We start from the raw sequence: 13,521 nt of genomic DNA, 5'->3' as shown, positions 1-13,521 counted from the left end.
TACTAGCAGTTGGCATATAAATGGACATTAGAACAGGTAGCCAGGGAAAGCCCTTGGAGATACTTCAGAAACAGGCTTTCAGGTGGGCAGGAGTTGAGGGCAAGAGAAGGGATGGGCTTCAGAGAGCCGCATCTTGCAGCCAGAACCGAAGGCAGCAGAACCAGTTTGGCTACAAGGAGGCTTCTGTCAACCGCCCTGTAGTTTACCTGCAAAATGAACTCGAAGCTTCCAAAGATCAAATTCCACATGCTCTGGGCAAAAGGCAACTTCCTATTTCAAGGGTTAGAGCATACAGCACTGTTAAAACTTCCCTCTGCCCCTTGCCCTGTCCCAGCCCCTGGCTCTCTCTTCTATAGCTCCCGCGCCAAAGGTGCCAAAGGTGCCATGAAAACAAAACCCACCCTGGCTCTTCAGATTCCCCCTTGATACCCATGGGCTTATATTTCAGGGTCAGTGTGCCGAAAACAAATGGTCACCTTGCTTTTGCCGAGACCCCAACTATTTAAAAAACGGCTGTGGCAGGGCCAGACCTCAGACTTAGCCCACTGTCCCCACCACCCCTGGCCTATGGCCCAGATTCCCAGGGCTGCAGCTCTGCCAGGCACAGCAGGCGCTGTAGGGAGGGAGTGCTGGGCACAGGGGGCATGAGGACAGTGCAGCCGGCAAGGGATGTAGTTAGTGCCTGAGTGGAGGTGTGGGGCCTGGATGCTGTGGTCGGTGGCGAGCTTGTAGCAGTTGTTGGTATACCTGGTGTGCAGTATCCGGGAAGATGCGGCAATTTTAAGTTTGTATGTGTGGCGTGATGTCATTGCAGTGTCTGTACTGGGTAATGGTTGTAGATACATGTGTATGGGTGCATATGCACGTGTGTTATGTGTGGGCGGAGGGGAAGTTTGAGTACAAATATAGGAGTGTGTCTGTGTGTGCAAAATGTCTGTGGCTGTTGAGCGGAGACCCATTATTTATGAGTAAAACTGACGTTTGGGAAGCTGTTGACGTGAGTGTACAACACACGGGTGGAGGTAGTGCTCATGAATGCACACATGCACGTGTGATACTTCCTGGGCAGCATGAGGAATGAGAAAGCGTATTTGTGTATATGTCACGCACAGTGTATGTACTGCACATTTGTGAACACACACCTGTGTGTGCAGGACGGAGGGAGCACAGCCTCATGAATGGGAGTACATGTGACCGATTATGCCTGCAGATGTGGTAGCACTTGTGAACACACAACTGTAATAGCACATCTGTCCAATGCCTATCCACTGCATATGTGAATTTATTTTGATGGATATATTCCTAATGTGTTTAGTATTTTTCTGACTTCTTAAAGAGGTTATATTTAGCAATCAGTCTTTCTTGCTGTCACTCATTTAGTATCATTATAAACGTCCTTATTTTGCTGACCTCTGTGGAAGGGATGCACTTGGGGGCTGTAATCCATACAGATCTGTTTGTAGCCCTGCTAAATGCTACCAAACTGTTACACATTTTTTTGGTAATAGATCTTTATTAGAGTATAATTGCTTCACAATACTGTGTTAATTTGTGTTGCACAACAAAGTGAATCAGCCATATGCGTACATATGTCCCCATATCCCCTCCCTGTTGCATCTCCCTCCCACCCTCCCTATCCCACCCCTCTAGGTGGTCACAAAGCACTGAGCTGATCTCCCTGTGCTATGCTGCTGCTTCCCACTAGCTATCTGTTTTACATTTGGTAGTGTATATATGTCCATGCCGCTCTCACTTCGCCCCAGCTTCCCCCTCCCACCCCGTGTCCTCAAGTCCGTTCTCTACGTCTATGTCTTTATTCCTGCCCTGCCACTAGTTTCGTCAGTACCAGTTTTTGTTTTTTAGATTTCATTTATATGCGTTAGCATACAGTATTTGGTTTTCTCTTTCTGTCTTCACTCTGTATGACAGACTCTAGGTCCATCCACCTCATTACAAATGACTCAATTTAATTTCTTTTTATGGCTAATATTCCACTGTATATATGTGCCACATCTTCTTTATCCATTTGTCTGTTGATGGGCACTTAGGTTGCTTCCATGTCCTGGCTATTGTAAACAGTGCTGCAATGAACATTGTGGTGCATGTCTCTTTTTGAATTATGTTTTTCTCAGGGTATATGCCCAGTAGAGGGATTGCTGGATCATATGGTAATTCTATTTTTAGTTTTCTAAGGAACCTCCATACTGTTCTCCATAGTGGCTGTATCAATTTACATTCCCACCAACAGTGCAGGAGGGTTCCCTTTTCACCACACCCTTTCCAGCATTTATTGTTTCTAGATTTTTTTGATAATGGCCATTCTGACCAGTGTGAGGTGATACCTCATTGTAGTTTGTTTTTTTTTAAAATAAATTTATTTATTTTATTTATTTATTTTTGGCTGCGTTGGGTCTTCGTTGCTGCGCATGGGCTTTCTCCAGTTACTGTGAGCAGCGGCCGCTCTTTGTTGCGGTGCGTGGGCTTCTCGTTGCTGTGGCTTCTCTTGTTGCAGAGCATGGGCTCTAGGCGCATGGGCTTCAGTAGTTGTGGTGCACGGACTTAGTTGCTCAGCGGCATGTGGGATCTTCCCGGACCAGGGCTTGAACCCGTGTCCCCTGGATTGGCAGGTGGATTCTTAACCACTGCGCCACCAGGGAAGCCCCCTCATTGTAGTTTTGATTTGCATTTGTCTAATAATTAGTGATGTTGAGCATCTTTTCATGTGCCTCTTGGCCATCTGTATGTCTTCTTTGGAGAAATGTTTTAAAGTTATTTTGTCTACTTTTTACGGAAGATTTTCTCTCTTCAGTTGTGCCTTATATAGATGTCAGTGGGCCTCTCAATTCCTCTCTCTCTCTCCTGATTTTCCTGTTTCTAATCTCTCATGGGCTAGAATCTCAACAAGTCAACATATATCAGAATTGTGTATAAATAAGAGTAACTGGACTCCAAGGAGCTCTTCAATGAATAAATTGTAAGAGCTTCACTGCATGTACATTGTAACATCTATTTGGCTTCCTTGAGATCTTCCTTGCTTAGGTTTTGATTTTTTGACTCTTTTAAAAGTTGAAGTTGCCAGACAACTTAACCATTATCTGTGATACGGACATGCACACGAATGTGTGTTTTGAAAGCATTTGTGTATGTATTTGTATGGCAAGTTACAAGTGTGTTGGGTCATGTGCAAGGTACAGGTTCAGAAGTGCCCATACACACACATCTGAGTTACGTGTGCTGAGTAGAAAGGTTTCATATTGCTGGATCCCATGCACGGACTGTGGATCACTTCCTGTCGGGGAGAGCCCTGCGTGTCTTATGTATGTATGTGGGCGTGTGTAGATATGCGTGGGGCTGCATTGGCCCTTTCTCTTGTGCAGAGGCCAGGGAAGGGGATGAGGTCCAGGGTAGGGTGGGAGCAAGAGACTGGGAAGTTCAATGCCAGGATCCCTCTCTTGGGGGAAACACAGTGTGACCCTGGCTGAGGTCTGGTTCTTCTCTGAGCCTGAGTGAGGATGTTCTCTCACAGCTGCACCAAGGGTGCACAAGGGGCCGGAGACGGTGCAGAGCTTGTTCCTAACAATACGACTCCCCTTTCCTTGTCCTTCATTTTGCTGTTCTCAACGCGAAATAATAATGATAATAGAGTAAAATCTCATTAATTCTAATGTCAGCACTTTAAGGCCTTTAATGATCTGTTTAGGGGTGGATTGGAATTTGCCTTTCCTGGATTGATGAAAAGAGATATTAAGTGACTGTGGGGAGTCGTTTCTGAACCCTCCAGCCTAAGTTAACCGACTGGCTTGAAGCCAGTCAGAAACCTCTGTTTGCATGGAATTGATAAACATGGTGATCACTTGGATTGAGTCCTTGAATGAGGCCTGATGATTCGGATTAGTGTGATTTTACTGCACTATTAATCATTATCACTAGCGATATCACTGCCTGTGAGGTGCCATCCCTCATTCTGTTCCACAGTGGTGGAAAGGTACGTGTATCTCTCCCGGTTGCAGGGATGGAAGCGGAGCCCTGGGCTCAGAGGGGCTGGGCCTCGCCCACAGTCACACTGGTTCTCAGCAGAGCCTGGACTGGGCCAGGGCTCCTCTGGGGCCCCATGCTCTCCTCCATGGCGCCCCTGGAACCAGGCCAGCTCTGCCTCAGCTTGAACAAGTTCCCAAACTCAGCTGTCCTGCTTGCCTCCTGCCTTTTGCTCCCCGCACCGCACGGAGGGGGGCCTCGCTTGCTCTGGGCGCCCAACCTCCCTCCTCCCACCCCCGGCCGCCCCTATTCACTTCCCTGTTCATTTCTGTTTCCAGTGCAATGTGCCACCCCAAGCCCTCCCACCTCCCCTGCCTCCCCGGCTCCACCAGCCAACCCCCTATCGTCTGAATCCCCACGGGGCGCCGACAGCAGCCATGCCATGCGGGTCTGAGCTCTGACGTAAGCACTTTTCTACTGTATTTCATCCAGCCCAGGGAACGGGGACCCCTCCCCTCACCCCCACTGAGCCATCTGCACTGTCTTGTTCCATCCGGCACTGCTTCTCCCCTCACCCCAGTGCCCCTTGTCGCTCTTTCCCTTCCATCCATCTGCTTAAGCCCGCAAGCGTCCCCACGCAGTGCCGGGCTAGGGCCGGCTGGCAGGACCGCTTCTTGGATGCTGCAGTGCCAGTGGCTTTGCTTCTCCAGAAGCAGATGGGAACAGAGCTGAGGCCTCTCCTGTCCGCTGTCTGAGGGACTGCCCTGACTCCCACCCCTGCACTTCCTGTCGGCCAAGAAGCCGGCCATCTGTTGAGATACACAGCAGTCCTGCCTCAGAAGCTGCTTGTCCCAGATCTTATTTCTCCCAGATCACTCCCAGATCTTACTGTAAATTAAAATAGCCCTGGACGATTCTAGGCAAAGGCTGTGTCCCTTCTTTCCCCCTAGCACGCAGCTGCTCAGGATCAGGCAAGTGAACAAGAATTGACTTCTACTCGTTTGTTCCCCTCTCTCAGGGTTGAGGGGGTGGGCGGGCTTCCACAGGTTTTTGCAAGGCAAGACTTCTCTCTGGGGAGGGTGGGCTGGAGGGTCTGCCCCTCTGTGCAGCGCTTTTCTCACCCGTGTCTCTCTCCTCCAGTGCAAGCCCTGGCTGAGGCCAATGCCGTGAAGCTCCACAGAACCACGTTCTGAAGCCTGCCTCTGCCCATCCTGGCCCCCTGGCCCCCCGCCCCTGTGCTCCCATGGGAATGCCACAGAGAGCCAGGCTGGGGGCCGGGCTTCTGCCGAGAGGAGCACAGATGCCTCGGTGTCCACATACCCACGGCGCCCGGCCCTGAAGTCCTTGCTGCTCAGACGGTGGTCCTAGGCCAGGGCGTGAGATGGTGGGGCGAGGAGCGCCATCCTATCTGATGCCCACGGCACAGGGAGCCTAGGTCTGGCTCTAACTGGGGTTGTGATGGCCCTACTGGAACACTCCCTGATGGAGAAGATGCCCTGGTGGGGAATGCGCCCTGGGCTATCTTAGGTTAGGACTCCTCTCTTGACACCGAGAACGGCACCCACCATCACCCCCTTCCCCCATCACCCCCGCCGTCCTGCCCCAGCTGTGCCCAGGGTCTTGGCACATCTCTGCTTATGGGTACTCCTTTGGGGTCCAGTGGGGACTGACCACCCTGCCTGAGCCAAAGACAAGATGATGAGAGATGGGGAGAGGCTCCTCGGCTCCCAGAAGACAGTGCTGGCTGTGGATAGAGAGAAGCAGGTCTGTGCAGTGTCTGAGGGCAGGTTGAGAAGGGTAGCAGAGAGAGAGGGAGAGGTCTCAGGACAGTGGGAGGAAAGGGAAGCAGCAGGACTCATGCGCAAGTAGGAGGAGGAGGACGGAGATGAGAAGGGGTAGGGGATTGGTTTCCCCAGGGTGGAACCTTAGGTTAGTGCCAAGTACAGTGCCAGCTGTTGGCTCTGCTTCTCCCACCTCGTCCCCAGGATCAGCGGGGCTGCCAGACCGAGGACCTGCCATGGAGCACACTGCTGTGGGTATGGAGGTGTGAGCTGAGGGCCCGGGCAGCAGCAGTCTGGGAGATGGCTCTTTCTAGGTCTGGGCCTGGTTCTGGGGTCAGGAGCAGAGAGAAGGACCTGTCTTACGGAGGGTGTGGTCAGCCTTGGGGCCTTTCCTAAACATTTCTGTGACATTATCTTGTCTCCCTTCCCCCTGAAATGTGCTGTGGGCCAGCTGAGCGTGTGCCCTGGAAAGCGGGAATGTGGCCTTAATCTGGTAGGCCAGATTCTGGGGCCCTACGCTGCATCCCAGGCATCCCAGGCATCCCAGATGAGGACAAGCTGAGGTTGTATGGAAGGTCTCCCTTCTAGCTTGGCTCACTCACAACCCACCTACCCAGGGAGCCAGTAGTGGAGAGACAGGAGCAAAGCCCATTCTCCCTATGCTCCACCCACCTTCAGATGAATGTAGCCAGAGAGGATGGAGGAGAGAGAGTGAAGCTGAAAAACCTTGGCCCCTAGGCCTTCTCTTTGCCAGAGTTGCTGCCCAGAGACTTCATTCTGACCTCCAGCGGCCCCAAGAATGATTACTTCATCTTCCAACAATTCCTCTCCACTCCTTCATGGCTGGGACAGTTATGGTTCATATGCAAGTAAAGTTGACAATTCACTCAACAAATATTTATTGAGCACCTTTTATGTACGAGGCACTGTTCTAGGTGCTTAGGATATTCTCATGCTTCTGAGGGTTTACAGACGGGATTCCACTTACCTTCACTTCTAGCAGGTTTTTTGAACATGACCCTTGGCTGCAGTTCCCATCTTCAGCACAGCTCAAGCACCCCAAACCTGTCCTCCCCCCGCACACACTGGCAGGTGGGATTGGCTCCCAAGTAACCGTCTCTCCCTTCTCCATCTTCTCCCACACCTTATCCATCCATAAGAAACGGATTTTTCGGGGCCTTCCATGCCTTCCCCTTTCTTTGTCTGTGTCTCCTTTTTTTTTTAAGTGATATTTTTAGAAATACATGTAAAATACCAAGGGTTAATGTCTGCCCCTCTGCCACCTCTCTCTCACCTCTTATTTCATAAAGCTGGCTCTTTATGTTGCTTTACATGCCTTAATATATGTTTTATGAAGATTATACATATTATAGATGTATATGTAATATATATATATATATTTGTTTGGATGTCTGATCCTTTACTAGAACTCCTGCCCAGGCCCATTTTCTCTCCTTTACTTTCCACATCATTCCTAGCATACTGCGGCCGTACCCCATGCCTTTTGATCCAAAGAAGGGGAGAGGAAAGACTTATTTTAAGACAGATCTATTTTACGCTTTTGTTATAAAAGCAAATCTATTTTCAAAATGTGCAATGTCTGAATGGAATTGGCAAATGATGTGAGGAGACTGGGACGGCTGCCTCTAGGTCCAACCCTCCACCCTTCCCTCCTCCTCGGCAGGCAGCTTCCTTCCTCCCATTCCCCAGTCTGCAAAGGGCTGGTCCCCAGAGCTCACCCGGAGAGGATCTTGCCAGGGCAGGACATTCTCTTGCAAGTCCTGGTCTAAGGATTTGATTACACTGTCAACTTTTGATGACTCTCTAGGGTTATTGGGTGTGAACCCTCTTCGAGGAAATGTTTACAGTTGTGTGCACAAAAGTACAGCCTTGCAGGCACACACACCCCAGATGTGCTCCTGGACCACCTCCTTTATCACCCTGCTGGAAAGGGCAGCCTACACCAAACAGCACTGAGAATGTCAGTCTATTCTTTGATGGACCTAGAATATGGTGCAACGGCCAAAGGAAACGGGTTGGCATCACGGGTCCTTCGGGGCAGATACATTCAAGTTCCTTGGACTTCTCACACTCCTTTTCACTTGATCCCTCACTGGTCTGGGTGACACCTATGGCATCTGTCTCCCTCTGTGACCTTTCTTCTGGGGGCCGTTGTTAAGGGGATGGTACCCCAGTCTGGCATCCAGACTGCGAAGTCAGCCCGGAGGGTCCCACGGACAAGGTACACCTCAGACTTGCCAAGGACTTTCTTGCTGCTGGGGCCCTGAGCTAAGCCAGCTCAGCCTTCCAGACTGCTTATCGACTATTGAAGTGGGCAAGGGGCTCTCGCCTTGCAAGAATTTGGGCAGAATGGATGTCTTTTGTCCAGATCTGGAATCAAGGGTTTTGGAATCTAGCACAGAGCTCCTGGCCAGCATGTGAAGCCTGGCTTCCCACTTTGGCATTTGCTGGTACCCTATTCCCAGCCTAAAGCAGCTTGCTGTGAATGAAGGGGGCCTAGATGGAGGCCCAGGGGGAAGTAACCGACCTGGTGACAGCCCTGGTTACTAATCTAGGGCCTTCCCAATTAGCACATTACCTCCCTCATCGATAACCAAGAAGCTGTAATCAAATACTGATACTGTCACTTCAGAGTTTTTCTGAGGTTGCAAGCTGTGCGCACTTGCTCCCCTTGGTGAGAGGGATCCTCTTGGAGCAGGGCTGACTATAGCAAGACAGAATTAATTCCTTTCCCTTTAGGTACCCCCTGACAACCTGGCAGCTCTTAAAACTAAGGAAAATATGAAATATACATATATATATATATACACACATATATCTATTTATGCACATATTGGGGCCAATTTGATTTGCTAGTATTAGACAATAAACCGTACAAGGAAATTTATGACTCAGTGTCTTTATTTAGTATAAAAGTGACCTTAGAAGAAGAGTTAAGATTAGATAAACAGAGGGCATCTCTGTCAGGGGACCAAACAGCCGTACCAGCCCCTTAGCATCTTTCTAGCCAATGAGCCCCTCCCCAGGGAGGGGCCATCCTGACTGACGGGCGAGAGCTTGCTTCCCTCTCAGCAGCATTCTTTTTAGATATAGGTACTGAAGCACCCAGTGAGTTCTGCATTTGTATCTTGCAAGTTTGTATAAACCCTATGCAGGGAATAAATGGTTTGTACAAGTGGTGTGTCTCTGGCACTCTGTGTCCGTGTCTGCCTGTGGCTGGCCTTGGGGTCCATGAGTGTTTACGTGCTTGGCAGAAAAGGGGAGGGGTATCTGGGGCCATCCTTCCCTGACTAAGAGAACTGGGTTCAGAGCATATGCACCACCCATTCCCCCCATGCCTTGGGCTGTACATCTCAGCCTCCCCAGGCAGGGATCCTGGAGTTCTCAGAAGCATGCCACCTCCCCATGAACTAGGGAATGGTGGTTTGTTGTCGACACCACTGTCATCTTTTTGATCCAGGTGACCCCAGATCAAGTTTGTCCCAAGGTCCTGTACAATGGAAATATCAGATTCTTCAGGCCCTGGAAGCTTCCACTGAAGGTGGGGGCGGGGAGGTGGTATCAGAAAGGTTGCCCAAATTCTTTTCATCTAGCCTCAGTGTTTTGGGGTCATTTCTCTTGGCAGGTACTCAGTGGTTATCCCTTATTGACACTCAGTGTGAAGGACTTTACCAGAGCTGCTCAATTTGAAATGTTTGTGAGGAGTGAGAGTCAAGAAGCCCTGTGAATTCTATGGGCCGGGGTGTGGAGAGAGGACGTGAGCCCAGGACAGCGGCAGGCTTCCCTGGGCTTCTGCAGGATGTCTGGGGAGAGGAGGAGGCATTAATGGTTTAAGAAAGAGGATATAGGAAGGCAAGCTTCTTGTAATTCTTGATTAGCCTCAGTCTGGTTCTAATGGCTGATTTTCAATTCTGGACACCTCTTCTCATCCCTAAAAGGCTAGTGGAGTAGGTATTTTGTATCTATCATCTATCTACCTATACTTTTAAAAATAAGTAAAATGACTGGATTTTGGATTTTGTAACATCCCCGGGAGAGCTATAAACCTTGATGTCCTTTGTGAAGCAGGGAGAATTGGGACCAGATACAGGCTCAAGACAGACCTTTAGAGCTGGAGGAGGTATACTGGAGAAGTTGTCAATTTCCAGGACCTGGCTCTCTGTCTGCAGCTCCCCCTCTAGGCCAAAGCCATTGACTTGGAGAGGAGGCGGAATGTGAGAACACAGGGCACTGCTGGGTGCTTCTTTCCAAGCATGATGCTCCCAGGTCCCTGGCCGCTCCACCCTCTGGCCCAGATCAGCCCTTCAATCAAGCCAGGCTGGGGTTGCAAAAGGGGGCAGTAGTCAGGAACTATAAATGAAAAAGCAACTAGCAGAATGCCCTTTAAGGAGTAGTGCTCTAACCATGTGGTCGTATATTTATTCTTGAAGAGAAGCATGCTAGGGTCAGGCGGCAGCCAGGCTTCAGACCCTGCTGCTGACAGGGAATGGGGGCCATGCCACATGCCCCCTTATCTCTAAGCCTCCAGTGCAGAACTGGCTCACCCCATTGCTGAGACTGTTGGAGGAAAGGAGATGCCGTGCTCAACTCCTGGCCCCGCTCCTTGCTAGCTGCATGAAGATTTGGACAAGTCACTAAAATTCTTGAGTCTCAGTTTCCTCATCTGTGAAATGGGGATATTAACTGCCATCTTATGGAGCTCTCAAGAAAGTCAAATGAAAAAATGGATGAAAAACCCTTTGAAAACTCAAATTCATTTACCAATGAGAGGAGTTGGTGGTGACACTGTGTTGGCCCCTTGGCTGCCTTTAGGGACATGATGAGGGAGGAGGGAAAATGTTTCCCAAGGTCTCCCCTTTGCTGGCTCCGTAGCCTTCACTGGAGGACGTCAGCAGGGGCCCTGTTGTTCAGCCACCTGAGGCGTCCTCCCCCTGCCCACTTCTATTCCTCCAGCCCCAGGGAGTAGCTGCACTATGCCAGCCCTTCCCCACGTTGATCAGGACAGGCTTTCCAGGGCCTACGTCCTCCTCCCTGGAGTTGCCCCCCATGAAGGGGGCCCCTCTCCAGGAAGATGGGCTATAGACAAACCCCTTGGGGCCCAACTCTGGTGCCCAGTGCTGTAATCTGAGAATCAGATGAAGAGACCCCAGATTCAGGAGGGTTCAGTTCTGAGCTTACAGGTGGGCTCCATTGTTAGGGGAGGTATTGTTAGTTGCTATTTTATATTCCTGTGGGAGCAGTTTAAAACCACAATTAAGAGGAGATCAGAAGTCTTTCACATAACAGCATTCAACAGTGTAAGAATAATAGTAATATTAATAACAGTAATTATTATAACTATACTAGAATAATAAGAACAATGGCTCGTTATTTACTATGAGCCAGGCACCTGGTTCTATGCACTTCACATGCGTTTACTCACTAATTCTCATTGTATCTTTACGTGATAGGTACTATTATTATCAAAGGAACTGAGGCACAGAAAGGGTGAATAAAATACCTGTCTCATGGAGCTAGGATGAAGCCCAGGGCGCTCTGATTTTATAGCCTGAGCTCTTAACCTACCAGTTTCAATGGGGATGATACCGCCCCCTAGGGGTGATTTTGGAAATTTTCAGAGGAGCTTAAGTTGTCTCAGGGCTAAGGGGGCAAAACTCTTACTGGCATTTAGTGGCTGCACTGCACAGGGCAGGTTTCCAAAATAAATAATTACTTTCTGTCCTGCACAACTTTAAAATGTACAAATGGACTAAACCCACTACCAGTATGTCAGTCATACTGGAATTCATAATAGGCCTACCAAGTTTTTATAAGCTAAGTTTTTTTTAAAATAAGTTCTATGAATAACTCAGTAAGTTAGGAGATGGTTATTATGGAGAAGGCTCTTAAGTGGAATAAAGACGTCGTCTCAAAATTGTTGAATAATCTACTCCACGCATTGTCTACGCAATGTATTCTAACACTGCAACTACTGTATATTTGGTTCCAATGCAGTAGGGTCTTACTGAATAAGCAAAGAGGCTGACTGAAAACAGTTAACAGAGGAGCTCTGAGAGAACCAAACATCATTAGAGCAAAGACACTTGAAATGCAAGGGGTCTCCTTGGATCTCCTCAAGAAATGTTTTTAGAAATTATTTCATATTATTGCCTCCTTTATACTTTTTAAGTTTTTTTACAGCCCAAAGACGAACACCTATGTTGTAACAATTATATGTGGAAATGTTTTGGGGAATTTGCCTGTTGTTTTTCTATTTTTCTCTGACACTGTCCCAAGGATCCACATTCAATTTCTCTAAACGGCTTATATCACCACTTCTCTTTCCAATCCATCCTCTCTCCCCCATTGCCTATTGGAAATATATGATCTCCAAGGCCTTTTAAGGTCGCACAGACTGAATTTTGCCTCAACACATGATGGCGTTTCAAAACACAGATCTATGTGTCTGTGACATGTCGCCACTACCCCACCCCATGTGGTAACATGGGGAGCTATTTAAACGACACACACAACAACGCAGTTTGGGGTTGGTTGGTTGGTTTTTTGGCTGCGCCGCACGGCTGGCGGGATCTCAGTTCCCTGACTAGGGATTGAATCCGGGCCATGGCAGTGAAAGCCCTGAACTCCCTCAAACTCAATTTGTTTGCATTCACATGGCATTTCCTCAATGTCTCCACCTTGCCATCTATAACTTGCTTTGCTATTATCTCTACTTCAGTGAAGTCTATGTCCCTCTTTTTTTATATGCAAGGCCCTCTGATCTGTTTTTACTTAGCTAACATTAGTTTTTATTCTAGTATTCACTCCCTACTGTTCTTTCATTTTCTTTTATGGAGAGAGGGGTTATTGGGGTTTTTTGGAGGGGTGGTGGTATATAATGGTGGTCTATTTCTCTTAAGTTCAAACTTATTACAAGTAGGTGCAAGCAATCTGCCTACTTACGTCTTCTGTTGTCTTGCCTGAACACATATACTGAGAGACATTGTGTTTTATTATAATTTTTTTCTTCTTTATTATAATTAGCTTTGAGGGTTTTTTTAATGATATATGTAGACTGGTCATATCATCTATGAATTGCACTGCAGGATAGAGGGGACATTACAGAGGGAATGCTGGCTCTAATGGGATTGAGAACCACTGCTCTACAATGAGAGAAAGGATGTTAGGAACTGTCCAGCTTCTCTTTTCTTCAGGCCCACAGAGGGTGGAAAGGATGCAGCCACATCTACACAACTGGTGGGTGGACTAGAACCAGGCTTCCTGAATCGTTGTCCAGTCCTACCCTAAGCCTAAATTCATCTTTCATTTTCCATAGCTCAACTTCACAGTCCAAAGTTGGGCACTGCTGGAGGAAAGGAGGCCGAAGCCCTCCGTGTCTAACTCCCTTGGGACGTTTTTGCCCTAGATTCAACCGAATCTGGCGCTCTCCTAAGGCTGCCAGCAACAGGTTTTACTCAGTTGTTTGTCGCCCCTAGTGTCTAGCGTGGGTACTGGCACAAAGCGAGCAAACTACTTACAAGATGAATTTAGTACTTTTCCAGAGAGAGACAGATCCCAACTCTTCCCACACCTTCCACCAAGCCAGTAAGGAATCCAGGTACTCCTAAATCCCAATTCTTCCATAAAGAGTCCAAATTTTGCAAAAGAGATGGAAACAGCTGAACTCAGCCTCAGGGCACGGGGTGGTGGGGAACACAGGGGTCAGATGGGAGTGGCCTTCTCCGAGTGGGCGGAGCGCGTGGGT

At 48.7% G+C, this 13,521-nt stretch overlaps 1 protein-coding gene across 17 annotated transcripts in view; it reads left to right on the top strand.

The window, feature by feature from the left end:
- The window catches only part of PLEKHA6 (pleckstrin homology domain containing A6), a 137,659-nt gene extending 128,707 nt beyond the window's left edge, over window positions 1-8,952 (top strand). For 16 of the 17 annotated variants that reach the window (XM_060289530.1, XM_060290073.2, XM_060289859.1 and 13 more), the window contains 2 exons: window positions 4,314-4,437; window positions 5,116-8,952. In XM_060289530.1, coding sequence (XP_060145513.1) covers window positions 4,314-4,429 — 116 coding nt within the window. In that variant the 3' untranslated portion in view covers window positions 4,430-4,437; window positions 5,116-8,952. The remainder of the gene's footprint in view (window positions 1-4,313; window positions 4,438-5,115) is intronic. The other variant, XM_060289594.1, reaches the window with a different exon arrangement.
- The last annotated feature ends 4,569 nt before the right edge of the window (window positions 8,953-13,521 follow it).

This window comes from Globicephala melas, chromosome 1 (genome assembly GCF_963455315.2).
Source record: "Globicephala melas chromosome 1, mGloMel1.2, whole genome shotgun sequence".
Classification (NCBI taxonomy): Eukaryota; Metazoa; Chordata; class Mammalia; order Artiodactyla; family Delphinidae; genus Globicephala; species Globicephala melas.
Note: the sequence above shows the minus strand (reverse complement) of the source record. Positions and strands in the feature narration are given on the sequence as shown.